The 14627-nt window shown below is 45.8% G+C and overlaps 1 protein-coding gene across 3 annotated transcripts in view; it reads right to left on the bottom strand.

Annotated features, from left to right (window-relative positions):
- The window catches only part of LOC121581927 (pre-B-cell leukemia transcription factor 3), a 116578-nt gene that overhangs the window by 7402 nt on the left and 94549 nt on the right, over window positions 1-14627 (bottom strand). For 2 of the 3 annotated variants that reach the window (XM_041897334.2, XM_041897335.2), the window contains one exon: window positions 10946-11058. The exons of the other annotated variant lie outside the window; for it this stretch is intronic. In XM_041897334.2, the coding sequence (XP_041753268.1) occupies window positions 10946-11058 (113 nt within the window). The remainder of the gene's footprint in view (window positions 1-10945; window positions 11059-14627) is intronic. 3 annotated transcript variants of the gene reach the window in all.

Below are 14627 nucleotides of genomic sequence, written 5' to 3'. Positions count from 1 at the left end.
ACTGTCTCATGTCTGTTCTTTACTGTCCCATGTCTGTTCTTTACTGTCCCATGTCTGTTCTTTACTGTCTCATGTCTGTTCTTTACTGTCCCATGTCTGTTCTTTACTTTACTGTCCCATGTCTGTTCTTTACTGTCCCATGTCTGTTCTTTACTGTCTCATGTCTGTTCTTTACTGTCCCATGTCTGTTCTTTACTGTCCCATGTCTGTTCTTTACTGTCCCATGTCTGTTCTTTACTGTCCCATGTCTGTTCTTTACTGTCTCATGTCTGTTCTTTACTGTCCCATGTCTGTTCTTTACTGTCCCATGTCTGTTCTTTACTGTCTCATGTCTGTTCTTTACTGTCTCATGTCTGTTCTATACTGTCCCATGTCTGTTCTTTACTGTCCCATGTCTGTTCTTTACTGTCTCATGTCTGTTCTTTACTGTATCATGTCTGTTCTTTACTGTCCCATGTCTGTTCTTTACTGTCCCATGTCTGTTCTTTACTGTCCCATGTCTGTTCTTGACTTTACTGTTCCATGTCTGTTCTCTACTGTCTCATGTCTGTTCTTTACTGTCCCATGTCTGTTCTTTACTGTCCCATGTCTGTTCTTTACTGTCCCATGTCTGTTCTTTACTGTCCCATGTCTGTTCTTGACTTTACTGTTCCATGTCTGTTCTCTACTGTCCCATGTCTGTTCTTTACTGTCCCATGTCTGTTCTTTACTGTCCCATGTCTGTTCCCTACTGTTCCATGTCTGTTCTTTACTGTCCCATGTCTGTTCTTTACTGTCCCATGTCTGTTCTTTACTGTCCCATGTCTGTTCTTTACTTTACTGTCCCATGTCTGTTCTTTACTGTCTCATGTCTGTTCTTTACTGTCCCATGTCTGTTCTTTACTGTCTCATGTCTGTTCTTTACTGTCTCATGTCTGTTCTTTACTGTCCCATGTCTGTTCTTTACTGTCCCATGTCTGTTCTTTACTTTACTGTCCCATGTATGTTCTTTACTGTCTCATGTCTGTTCTATACTGTTCCATGTCTGTTCTTTACTGTCCCATGTCTGTTCTTTACTGTCTCATGTCTGTTCTTTACTGTCCCATGTCTGTTCTTTACTGTCCCATGTCTGTTCTTTACTGTCCCATGTCTGTTCTTTACTGTCCCATGTCTGTTCTTTACTGTCTCATGTCTGTTCTTTACTGTCCCATGTCTGTTCTTTACTGTCCCATGTCTGTTCTTTACTGTCTCATGTCTGTTCTTTACTGTCCCATGTCTGTTCTTTACTTTACTGTCCCATGTCTGTTCTTTACTGTCCCATGTCTGTTCTTTACTGTCTCATGTCTGTTCTTTACTGTCCCATGTCTGTTCTTTACTGTCCCATGTCTGTTCTTTACTGTCCCATGTCTGTTCTCTACTGTCCCATGTCTGTTCTTTACTGTCTCATGTCTGTTCTTTACTGTCCCATGTCTGTTCTTTACTGTCCCATGTCTGTTCTTTACGTTATGTCCCATGTCTGTTCTTTACTGTCCCATGTCTGTTCTTTACTGTCCCATGTCTGTTCTTTACCTTACTGTCCCATGTCTGTTCTTTACTGTCCCATGTCTGTTCTTTACTGTCCCATGTCTGTTCTTTACTGTCTCATGTCTGTTCTTTACCGTCCCATGTCTGTTCTTTACTGTCCCATGTCTGTTCTTTACTTTACTGTCCCATGTCTGTTCTTTACTGTCCCATGTCTGTTCTTTACTGTCCCATGTCTGTTCTTTACTGTCCCATGTCTGTTCTTTACGTTACTGTACCATGTCTGTTCTTTACTGTCCCATGTCTGTTCTTTACTGTCCCATGTCTGTTCTTTACCTTACTGTCCCATGTCTGTTATTTACTGTCCCATGTCTGTTCTTTACTGTCCCATGTATGTTCTTTACTGTCCCATGTCTGTTCTTTACGTTTCTGTCCCATGTCTGTTCTTTACTGTCCCATGTATGTTCTTTTCTGTCCCATGTCTGTTCTTTACGTTTCTGTCCCATGTCTGTTCTTTACTGTCCCATGTCTGTTCTTTACTGTCCCATGTCTGTTCTTTACTGTCCCATGTCTGTTCTTTACTGTCCCATGTCTGTTCTTTACGTTACTGTACCATGTCTGTTCTTTACTGTCCCATGTCTGTTCTTTACTGTCCCATGTCTGTTCTTTACCTTACTGTCCCATGTCTGTTCTTTACTGTCCCATGTCTGTTCTTTACTGTCCCATGTCTGTTCTTTGCTGTCCCATGTCTGTTCTTTACTGTCCCATGTCTGTTCTTTGCTGTCCCATGTCTGTTTTTTACTGTCCCATGTCTGTTCTTTGCTGTCCCCAGTAAAGAAAAGAACAGACATGTGACAGTATAGAACAGACATGGAACAATAGAGAACAGACATGGAACAGTAAACTAAATAACAGACATGGGACAGTAAAGAACAGACATTGGACAGAAACGTAAAGAACAGACATGGGACAGTAAAGAACAGACATGGGACAGTAAAGAACAGACATGGGACAGTAAAAACAGACATGGGACAGAAACGTAAAGAACAGACATGGGACAGAAACGTAAAGAACAGACGTGGGACAGTAAAGAACAGACATGGGACAGTAAAATAAAGAACAGACATGTGACAGTATAGAACAGACATGGGACAGTAAAGAACAGACATGTGACAGTAAAGAACAGACATGGGACAGTAAAGAACAGACATGGGCAGTAAAGAACAGACATGGGACAGTAAAGAAAATAACAGTCATAGGACAGTAAAGTAAAGAACAGACTGTCATGGATACAGCCGAGGCTGCTCCTCCTCCTTGCTCGGGCAGGCTTTGGCGTTCGTCGTCACCGGAGTACTAGCTGCCACCGATCTATGTTTCTGTGTTCTACTTGTTTTGTCTTCATTGTACACACCTGGTTCCCATTATGTCTATGATTTGTTTTCCTATTTAACCCTCTGGCTCCCACTGTGTTGTGTGCGTGTTTGTTCATGTTTGGTTGTCGCCTGGTGAGTGGGTTTGTTTACCTACGAGTAAAGTACGTTTTCGATAAGCTCTGTGTCCCGCGCCTGACTTCGTCCTACCGCATCACACTGACCGCCTGACAGAAACACGCACCATAAATGGAGTCAGCAGGTACATTCCTTTCGTACGGATCAATGGAGGAACGTGTCCAACAGCAGGCGACCATGATCCAGAATCTCGGCACCGCCATGGAGCGCGTGTTGAACACCATGGAGCAATGGGAGAGAGGTGGTTATCCTACACCTCCTCCAACTACACAACCACCCACACCGCTGTCCACCCCTTCGTCACCTGGGTCCAGTGGGATTCGGCTCTTGCTCCCGAGGGCATACGATGGTACAGCTGCCAGGTGCCAGGGTTTTCTGCTCCAGGTAGAGTTCTACCTGGCTACCATCCACCCGGCTCCCTCGGGATACGAGAGCGTGTCTGCCCTCATCTCCTGTCTGTCGGGGAGAGCGCTCGAGTGGGCCAACGCCGAGTGGGGAGGAATAGACGCAGTGTCAGTAGGCTATGAGGATTTCGGGCGGTATTCGATCATCCACCGGAGGGGAGAGCGGCGGGGGAACGTCTATTTCACCTCAGACAGGGGAAGAGGAGCGCACAGGAATTTGCACTGGACTTCAGGACTCTGGCTGCCAGCGCAGGATGGAATGAGAGGGCCCTGATCGACCATTACCGATGCAGCCTACGGGAAGACGTTTGTCGGGAACTGGCCTGCAGGGACACCACCCTTACCCTGCAGGGACACCACCCTTACCCTGGACCAACTGGTGGATATGTCGATAAGGCTGGATAACCTGTTGGCGACCCGTGGACGTCCAGATCAGGAGCCGTCCATTCCATCCCCCAGCACCTCCGACCCTACCCCTATGGAGCTCGGAGGTGCTGCACAAAAAGGGCCATCTCCTGCACCAACTGTGGCCGCAGAGGACACACTGCTGGTCGTGCTGGGGAGGGTCTTTAGGGAGTCGAGGCAGTAGGCAGAGCACTGGTGGACCGTCTCAGGTGAGTAGGCACCCGACTCAACCAAAGCTCCCTGTTGCGCATATGTGCATTGATGTCGTATTTCCAGAGTTTTCCCCTCATTCCCAGCATAAGGCGCTCGTAGATTCAGGCGCAGCTGGGAACTTTATTGATTGTCAGTTTTCTCGTAGTTTAGGGATTCCTACTGTTCCTGTTGATGTGCCCTTCCCTGTACATGCATTAGATAGTCGCCCTTTAGGGTCAGGCCTGATTAGGGAAGTCACAGCTCCACTCTGGATGAAGACGCAGGAGGGTCATGAGGAGAAAATTAGTCTCTATCTTCTCCTGAGATTCCAGTGGTGTTGGGGCTTCCCTGGTTAACTTCTCATGACCCCACGATTTCATGGCAACAGAGGGCTCTCAAGGGATGGTCAAGTCAGTGCTCGGGGAGGTGTTTCCATAGGGGCAACTACGGTGGAAAGTCCAAACCAGGTCTCCACCATGCACATTCCCCCCCGAATATGCCGATTTGGCTCTCGCCGACTCAATTACCACCCCATCAACACGGGGATTGTGCAATAAATCTCCAGGTAGACGCAGCACTTCCCAGGAGTCACGTGTATCCCCTGTCACAGGAAGAGACGGCGGCTATGGAAACATATGTCTCCGAATCTCTGGGGCAGGGATACATTCGGCCATCCATTTCACCTGTCTCCTCGAGTTTCTTTTTTGTGAAGAAGAAGGATGGAGGTTTACGCCCGTGCATTGACTACCGGGGTCTCAATCAGATCACTGTCAAGTACAGTTATCCACTACCGCTCATTGCTAGTATGACGGAGTCATTGCACAGGGCGCGCTTCTTCAGAAAATTGGATCTCAGAAGCGCGTACAACCTGGTGCGTATCCAGGAGGGAGATGAGTGGAAGACGGCGTTTAGTACCACATCTGGGCACTATGAGTACCTCGTCATGCCATACGGGTTGATGAACGCTCCATCAGTCTTCCAATCCTTTGTTGATGAGATTTTCAGGGACCTGCACGGACAGGGTGTAGTGGTGTATATAGATGATATTCTCATCTACTCCGCTACACGAGCCGAGCATGTGTCCCTGGTGCGCAAGGTGCTTGGTCGACTGTTGGAACATGACCTGTTCGTCAAGGCGGAGAAATGTCTGTTTTTTCAAAAGTCAGTCTTCTTCCTAGGGCACCGCCTGTCCACGTCAGGGGTGGAGATGGAGATTGACCGCATTTCGGCCGTGCGTAATTGGCCGACTCCAAGCACGGTTAAGGAGGTGCAGCGATTCTTAGGGTTTGCCAACTACTACCGGAGGTTTATCCGGGGCTTTGGTCAGGTAGCGGCTCCCATTACCTCCTTGCTGAAGGGGGGACCGGTGCGACTGCAGTGGTCAGCCGAGGCAGACAGGGCGTTTGGTCACCTGAAAGACATGTTTACCTCGGCTCCAGTGCTGGCTCATTCGGATCCCTCCTTAGAATTCACGGTAGAGGTAGACACATCCGAGGCTGAGATAGGAGCTGTACTGTCTCAGCGCTCGGGTACACCACCAAAACTCCGCCCCTGTGCTTTCTTTTCGAAGATCTCAGCCCGCCGGAGCGCAACTATGATGTGGGGGACCGGGAGCTGTTAGCTGTGGTTAAAGCTCTGAAAGTGGGGAGGCATTGGCTTGAGGGGGCTAAACACCCTTTTCTCATTTTGACTGACCACCGCAATCTGGAGTACATCCGGGCGGCGAGGAGATTGAACCCTCACCAGGCAAGGTGGGCCATGTTTTTCACTCGTTTTGTGTTCACCCTTTCATACAGACCAGGTTCCCAGAACGTTAAGGCCGACGCCCTGTCCCGACTGTATGACACAGAGGAGAGGTCCATTGAGCCCACTCCCATACTTCCGGCGTCGTGTCTGGTGGCACCGGTGGTGTGGGAGGTTGACGCGGACATCGAGCGGACGATACGTACAGAGCCCACTCCCCCCAGTGTCCAGAGGGTCGTATGTACGTGCCGTTAGAGGTCCGCGATCGATTGATCTATTGGCCTCACACGTCACCCTCCTCAGGCATCGGTCGGACAGTGCACTGTCTTAGTGGGAAGTACTGGTGGCCCACTTTAGCCAAGGACGTGAGGGTTTATGTTTCCTCCTGCTCGGTGTGCGCCCAGTGTAAGGCACTTAGACACCTGCCCAGAGGGAAATTACAACCCCTACCCATTCCACAACGGACCTTCCCCCGTCTCAAGGGAACACCACGATCCTGGTCGTTGTGGATTGGTTTTCTAAGTCCTTCCGTCTCATTCCTATGCCCGGTCTCCCTACGGCCCTACAGACTGCGGAGGCCCTATTTACACACGTCTTCCGGCACTACGGGGTACCTGAGGATATATTGTCTGATCGGGGTTCCCAGTTCAACTCAAGGGTCTGGAGGGCGTTCATGGAACGTCTGGGCGTCTCGGTCAGCCTTACCTCAGGGTTTCACCCCGAGAGTAATGGGCAGGTGGAAAGAGTAAACCAGGATGTGGGTAGGTTTCTGCGGTCCTATTGCCAGGACCGGCCGGGGGAGTGGTCGGTTTTCATCCCCTGGGCAGAGATGGCCCAAAACTCCCTCCGCCACTCCTCCACTAACCTGTCTCCATTCCAGTGTGTACTAGGTTATCAGCCGGTCCTGGCACCTTGGCATCAGAGCCAGATCGAGGCACCTGCGGTGGATGAATGGTTTCGGCGCTCGGAGGAGACCTGGAACGCTGCCCATGTACGCCTGCAACGGGCCATCAGGCGACAAAAGGCGAGCACCGACCGCCACCGCAGTGAGGCCCCGGTGTATGCACCGGGGGACCGGGTCTGGCTCTCAACCCGAAACCTGCCCCTTCGCCTGCCCTGCCGGAAGCTGGGTCGGCGGTTTGTTGGTCCATTTAAAGTCCAGAGGAGATTGAACAAGGTTTGTTATAGGTTACAGCTTCCTCCTGAGTATCGTATTAACCCCTCGTTCCATGTGTCTCTCCTCAGGCCGGTGGTAGCTGGTCCACTCCAGGAGTCTGAGATACGGGAGGTTCCTCCGCCCCCACTGGACATTGAGGGTGCACCGGCGTACTCGGTCCGTTCCATCCTGGATTCGAGGCGTCGGGTGGGGGGTCTGCAGTATCTCGTGGAGTGGGAGGGGTACGGTCCGGAGGAACGGTGCTGGGTCCCTAGGAGGGACAGCCTCGATCCCTCCATGTTGAGGGATTTCCACAGTCGTCATTCAACTCGCCCTGCGCTGCGTCCTCCTGGCCGTCCCCGAGGCCGGTGTCGGCGCACGGCTGGAGCCGCGCGTCAAGGGGGTACTGTCACGGATTCAGCCGAGGTTGCTCCTCCTCCTTGCTCGGGCAGGCTTCGGCGTTCGTCGTCACCGGAGTACTAGCTGCCACCGATCTATGTTTCTGTGTTCTACTTGTTTTGTCTTCATTGTACACACCTGGTTCCCATTATGTCTATGATTTGTTTTCCTATTTAACCCTTTGGCTCCCACTGTGTTGTGTGCGTGTTTGTTCATGTTTGGTTGTCGTCTGGTGAGCGGGTTTGTTCCTCCCTGCGTGGAGGTTATGTTATTTACGTTACCTACGAGTAAAGTACGTTTTCGATTAGCTCTGTGTCCTGCGCCTGACTTCGTCCTACTGCATCACACTGACCGCCTGACACAGACATGGGACAGTAAAGAACAGACATGGGACAGTAAAGAACAGACATGGGACAGTAAAGTCAATAACCGACATGGAACAGTAAAGTAAATAACAGACATGGGACAGTAGAGAACAGACATGGAACAGTAGGGAACAGACATGGGACAGTAAAGAACAGACATGGGACAATAAAGAACAGACATGGAACAGTAAAGAATAGACATGGGACAGTAAAGAACAGACATGGGACAGTAAAGTAAAGAACAGACATGAGACAGTAAAGAACAGACATGGGACAGTAAAGAACAGACATGGGACAGTAAAGAACAGACATGGGACAGTAAAGAACAGACATGGGACAGTAAAGAACAGACATGGGACAGTAAAGTAAAGAACAGACATGTGACAGTAAAGAACAGACATGGGACAGTAAAGAACAGACATGGGACAGTAAAGTAAAGAACAGACATGAGACAGTAAAGAACAGACATGGGACAGTAAAGAACAGACATGAGACAGTAAAGAACAGACATGGGACAGTAAAGAACAGACATGGAACAGTAGGGAACAGACATGGGACAGTAAAGAACAGACATGGGACAGTAAAGAACAGACATGGAACAATAAGTAAAGAACAGACATGGGACAGTAAAGAACAGAAATGGGACAGTAAAGAACAGACATGGGACAGTAGAGAACAGACATGGAACAGTAAAGTCAAGAACAGACATGGGACAGTAAAGAACAGACATGGGACAGTAAAGTAAAGAACAGACATGGGACAGTAAAGAACAGACATGAGACAGTAAAGAACAGACATGAGACAGTAAAGAACAGACATGAGACAGTAAAGAACAGACATGAGACAGTAAAGAACAGACATGGGACAGTAAAGAACAGACATGAGACAGTAAAGAACAGACATGGGACAGTAAAGAACAGACATGGGACAGTAAAGAACGGACATGAGACAGTAAAGAACAGACATGGGACAGTGAAGAACAGACATGGGACAGTAAAGAACAGACATGGGAAAGTAAAGTAAAGAACAGACATGAGACAGTAAAGAACAGACATGGGACAGTAAAGAACAGACATGGGACAGTAAAGAACAGACATGGGACAGTAAAGAACAGACATGGGACAGTAAAGAACAGACATGGGACAGTAAAGTAAAGAACAGACATGGGACAGTAAAGAACAGACATGGGACAGTAAAGAACAGACATGGGACAGTAAAGTAAAGAACAGACATGGGACAGTAAAGTAAAGAACAGACATGTGACAGTAAAGAACATACATGGGACAGTAAAGTAAAGAACAGACATGGGACAGTAAAGAACAGACATGGGACAGTAAAGAACAGACATGGGACAGTAAAGAACAGACATGGGACAGTAAAGAACAGACATGGGACAGTAAAGTAAAGAACAGACATGAGACAGTAAAGAACAGACATGGGACAGTAAAGAACAGACATGAGACAGTAAAGAACAGACATGGGACAGTAAAGAACAGACATGGAACAGTAGGGAACAGACATGGGACAGTAAAGAACAGACATGGAACAGTAGGGAACAGACATGGGACAGTAAAGAACAGACATGGGACAGTAAAGAACAGACATGGGACAGTAGAGAACAGACATGGAACAGTAAAGTCAAGAACAGACATGAGACAGTAAAGAACAGACATGAGACAGTAAAGAACAGACATGAGACAGTAAAGAACAGACATGGGACAGTAAAGATCAGACATGGGACAGTAAAGAACAGACATGGGACAGTAAAGAACAGACATGGGACAGTAAAGTAAAGAACAGACATGGGACAGTAAAGAACAGACATGGGACAGTAAAGAACAGACATGGGACAGTAAAGTAAAGAACAGACATGGGACAGTAAAGTAAAGAACAGACATGTGACAGTAAAGAACATACATGGGACAGTAAAGTAAAGAACAGACATGGGACAGTAAAGAACAGACATGGGACAGTAAAGAACAGACATGGGACAGTAAAGAACAGACATGGGACAGTAAAGAACAGACATGGGACAGTAAAGTAAAGAACAGACATGAGACAGTAAAGAACAGACATGGGACAGTAAAGAACAGACATGAGACAGTAAAGAACAGACATGGGACAGTAAAGAACAGACATGGAACAGTAGGGAACAGACATGGGACAGTAAAGAACAGACATGGAACAGTAGGGAACAGACATGGGACAGTAAAGAACAGACATGGGACAGTAAAGAACAGACATGGGACAGTAGAGAACAGACATGGAACAGTAAAGTCAAGAACAGACATGAGACAGTAAAGAACAGACATGAGACAGTAAAGAACAGACATGAGACAGTAAAGAACAGACATGAGACAGTAAAGAACAGACATGAGACAGTAAAGAACAGACATGGGACAGTAAAGATCAGACATGGGACAGTAAAGAACAGACATGGGACAGTAAAGAACAGACATGGGACAGTAAAGTAAAGAACAGACATGGGACAGTAAAGAACAGACATGAGACAGTAAAGAACAGACATGAGACAGTAAAGAACAGACATGAGACAGTAAAGAACAGACATGAGACAGTAAAGAACAGACATGGGACAGTAAAGAACAGACATGGGACAGTAAAGAACAGACATGGGACAGTAAAGAACAGACATGGGACAGTAAAGAACAGACATGAGACAGTAAAGAACAGACATGGGTCAGTAAAGAACAGACATGGGACAGTAAAGAACAGACATGGGACAGTAGAGTCAAGAACAAACATTGGACAGTAAAGTAAAGAAAGTGGGGAATCCCTGCCCAAGAGCTCAAGTCAAAGCCAGACGCTCTACCTTATAAAATATTGCTCAGAAACAGTACCTATAATCTACAATATACTGTCATATAGAAATGCAGAAATATGTAAAAAGGTCTATAATATCTAAAGCCACATGTCTTACACCTGATTAATACCTTCTAAGATAATAAATAATCAAGCTACATAACCTACAGTATAATGTCCTACTATACCTAGACTGGACATTACCAGTGCACTACCAATGAATTGCTACTATTTTGAGTTTAAGTCCAATCTCATTAAAACTCAAAATCATTCCATGAATTCAAGGAAATCCTCAGAGAAAGTGAAGGCCAAATTGTCTCTGTTATTCAAATTAATGGAATGACTCCAATTAAAAAATGGTATTGACCCCAAACCTAGTACAGTCAATAGTATGTGACCCTTCAATGAGCCTTGAACCCTGACCTCTCTTCCTGACCTCTCACCCTGACCTACCTGTGACTGCACATTAGCTCCGACTTGAGCCCCCTGGTAAGAGGCCCCATTCAGACTCTGCATGCTCATGAACATGTCCCCAGAGTTTGGGAGGCTAAAAGAGGCAGAGGAACCTGGAGAGGAGAGATGGAAGTAGCTGAATAGAAGAGCCAAGCCGAGAAGAACACACACAGATCTAGGATCAGCTTCCACTCACTCAATTCTAACCTTAACCATTAGTGGGGGAAATACTAAGCTGACCCAAGATCAGCGTCTAGGGGCAACTTCACACTACATTACACTCACTGATCCATACATCCGAACAACTGAATTTACCAAAACAAGACAGAAAATAGAGAAAGGACCGAGGGAAGAGAGATGAAAACAGAGAGAGTAAGGACCGAGGGAAGAGAGAGGAAAACAGAGAGAGTAAGGACCGAGGGAAGAGAGATGAAAACAGAGAGAGTAAGGACCGAGGGAAGAGAGATGAAAACAGAGAGAGTAAGGACCGAGGGAAGAGAGATGAAAACAGAGAGAGTAAGGACCGAGGGAAGAGAGATGAAAACAGAGAGAGTAAGGACCGAGGGAAGAGAGATGAAAACAGAGAGAGTAAGGACCGAGGGAAGAGAGATGAAAACAGAGAGAGTAAGGACCGAGGGAAGAGAGAGGAAAACAGAGAGAGTAAGGACCGAGGGAAGAGAGATGAAAACAGAGAGAGTAAGGACCGAGGGAAGAGAGATGAAAACAGAGAGAGTAAGGACCGAGGGAAGAGAGATGAAAACAGAGAGAGTAAGGACCGAGGGAAGAGGGATGAAAACAGAGAGAGTAAGGACCGAGGGAAGAGAGATGAAAACAGAGAGAGTAAGGACCGAGGGAAGAGAGATGAAAGTCTAGATACTGTATGTCCATGAACCATCAAAGCAACCTAAAGAGGACCTAGTGTAGTCATATCCTAAATGGAGCAACCTAAAGAGGACCTAGTGTAGTCATATCCTAAATGAAGCAACCTAAAGAGGGACTAGTGTAGTCATATCCTAAATGAAGCAACCTAAAGAGGACCTAGTGTAGTCATATCCTAAATGAAGCAACCTAAAGAGGACCTAGTGTAGTCATATCCTAAATGAAGCAACCTAAAGAGGACCTAGTGTAGTCATATCCTAAATGAAGCAACCTAAAGAGGACCTAGTGTAGTCATATCCTAAATGAAGCAACCTAAAGAGGACCTAGTGTAGTCATATCCTAAATGAATCAACCTAAAGAGGACCTAGTGTAGTCATATCCTAAATGAAGCAACCTAAAGAGGACCCGGTATAGTCATATCCTAAATGAAGCAACCTAAAGAGGACCTAGTGTAGTCATATCCTAAATGAAGCAACCTAAAGAGGACCTAGTGTAGTCATATCCTAAATGAAGCAACCTAAAGAGGACCTAGTGTAGTCATATCCTAAATGAAGCAACCTAAAGAGGACCTAGTGTAGTCATATCCTAAATGAAGCAACCTAAAGAGGACCTAGTGTAGTCATATCCTAAATGAAGCAACCTAAAGAGGACCTAGTGTAGTCATATCCTAAATGAAGCAACCTAAAGAGGACCTAGTGTAGTCATATCCTAAATGAAGCAACCTAAAGAGGGGCTAGTGTAGTCATATCCTAAATGCAGCAACCTAAGAGGACCTAGTGTACTCATATCCTAAATGAAGCAACCTAAAGAGGACCTAGTGTACACACATCCTAAATGAAGCAACCTAAAGAGGACCTAGTGTACTCATATCCTAAATGGAGCAACCTAAAGAGGACCTAGTGTACTCATATCCTAAATGAAGCAACCTAAAGAGGACCTAGTGTAGTCATATCCTAATTGAAGCAACCTAAAGAGGACCTAGTGTACTCATATCCTAAATGAAGCAACCTAAAGAGGACCTAGTGTAGTCATATCCTAAATGAAGCAACCTAAAGAGGACCTAGTGTAGTCATATCCTAAATGAAGCAACCTAAAGAGGACCTAGTGTAGTCATATCCTAAATGAAGCAACCTAAAGAGGACCTAGTATACTCACATCCTAAATGAAGCAACCTAAAGAGGACCTAGTGTACTCATATCCTAAATGGAGCAACCTAAAAGAGGACCTAGTGTAGTCATATCCTAAATGAAGCAACCTAAAGAGGACCTAGTGTAGTCATATCCTAAATGAAGCAACCTAAAGAAGAACTAGTGTAGTCATATCCTAAATGAAGCAACCTAAAGAGGACCTAATATAGTCATATCCTAAATGAAGTAACCTAAAGAGGACCTAGTGTAGTCATATCCTAAATGAAGCAACCTAAAGAGGACCTAGTGTAGTCATATCCTAAATGAAGCAACCTAAAGAGGACCTAGTGTAGTCATATCCTAAATGAAGCAACCTAAAGAGGACCTAGTGTAGTCATATCCTAAATGAAGCAACCTAAAGAGGACCTAGTGTAGTCATATCCTAAATGAAGCAACCTAAAGAGGACCTAGTGTAGTCATATCCTAAATGAAGCAACCTAAAGAGGACCTAGTGTAGTCATATCCTAAATGAATCAACCTAAAGAGGACCTAGTGTAGTCATATCCTAAATGAAGCAACCTAAAGAGGACCCGGTATAGTCATATCCTAAATGAAGCAACCTAAAGAGGACCTAGTGTAGTCATATCCTAAATGAAGCAACCTAAAGAGGACCTAGTGTAGTCATATCCTAAATGAAGCAACCTAAAGAGGACCTAGTGTAGTCATATCCTAAATGAAGCAACCTAAAGAGGACCTAGTGTAGTCATATCCTAAATGAAGCAACCTAAAGAGGACCTAGTGTAGTCATATCCTAAATGAAGCAACCTAAAGAGGACCTAGTGTAGTCATATCCTAAATGAAGCAACCTAAAGAGGACCTAGTGTAGTCATATCCCTAAATGAAGCAACCTAAAGAGGGGCTAGTGTAGTCATATCCTAAATGCAGCAACCTAAGAGGACCTAGTGTACTCATATCCTAAATGAAGCAACCTAAAGAGGACCTAGTGTACACACATCCTAAATGAAGCAACCTAAAGAGGACCTAGTGTACTCATATCCTAAATGGAGCAACCTAAAGAGGACCTAGTGTACTCATATCCTAAATGAAGCAACCTAAAGAGGACCTAGTGTAGTCATATCCTAATTGAAGCAACCTAAAGAGGACCTAGTGTACTCATATCCTAAATGAAGCAACCTAAAGAGGACCTAGTGTAGTCATATCCTAAATGAAGCAACCTAAAGAGGACCTAGTGTAGTCATATCCTAAATGAAGCAACCTAAAGAGGACCTAGTGTAGTCATATCCTAAATGAAGCAACCTAAAGAGGACCTAGTATACTCACATCCTAAATGAAGCAACCTAAAGAGGACCTAGTGTACTCATATCCTAAATGGAGCAACCTAAAGAGGACCTAGTGTAGTCATATCCTAAATGAAGCAACCTAAAGAGGACCTAGTGTAGTCATATCCTAAATGAAGCAACCTAAAGAAGAACTAGTGTAGTCATATCCTAAATGAAGCAACCTAAAGAGGACCTAATATAGTCATATCCTAAATGAAGTAACCTAAAGAGGACCTAGTGTAGTCATATCCTAAATGAAGCAACCTAAAGAGGACCTAGTGTAGTCATATCCTAAATGAAGCAACCTAAAGAGGACCTAGTATACTCACATCCTAA

This window comes from Coregonus clupeaformis, chromosome 15 (assembly GCF_020615455.1).
Source record: "Coregonus clupeaformis isolate EN_2021a chromosome 15, ASM2061545v1, whole genome shotgun sequence".
In the NCBI taxonomy this organism is placed as follows: domain Eukaryota; kingdom Metazoa; phylum Chordata; class Actinopteri; order Salmoniformes; family Salmonidae; genus Coregonus; species Coregonus clupeaformis.
The sequence above is the reverse complement of the archived record's forward strand: the minus strand, read 5'-3'. Positions and strand labels throughout refer to the sequence as shown.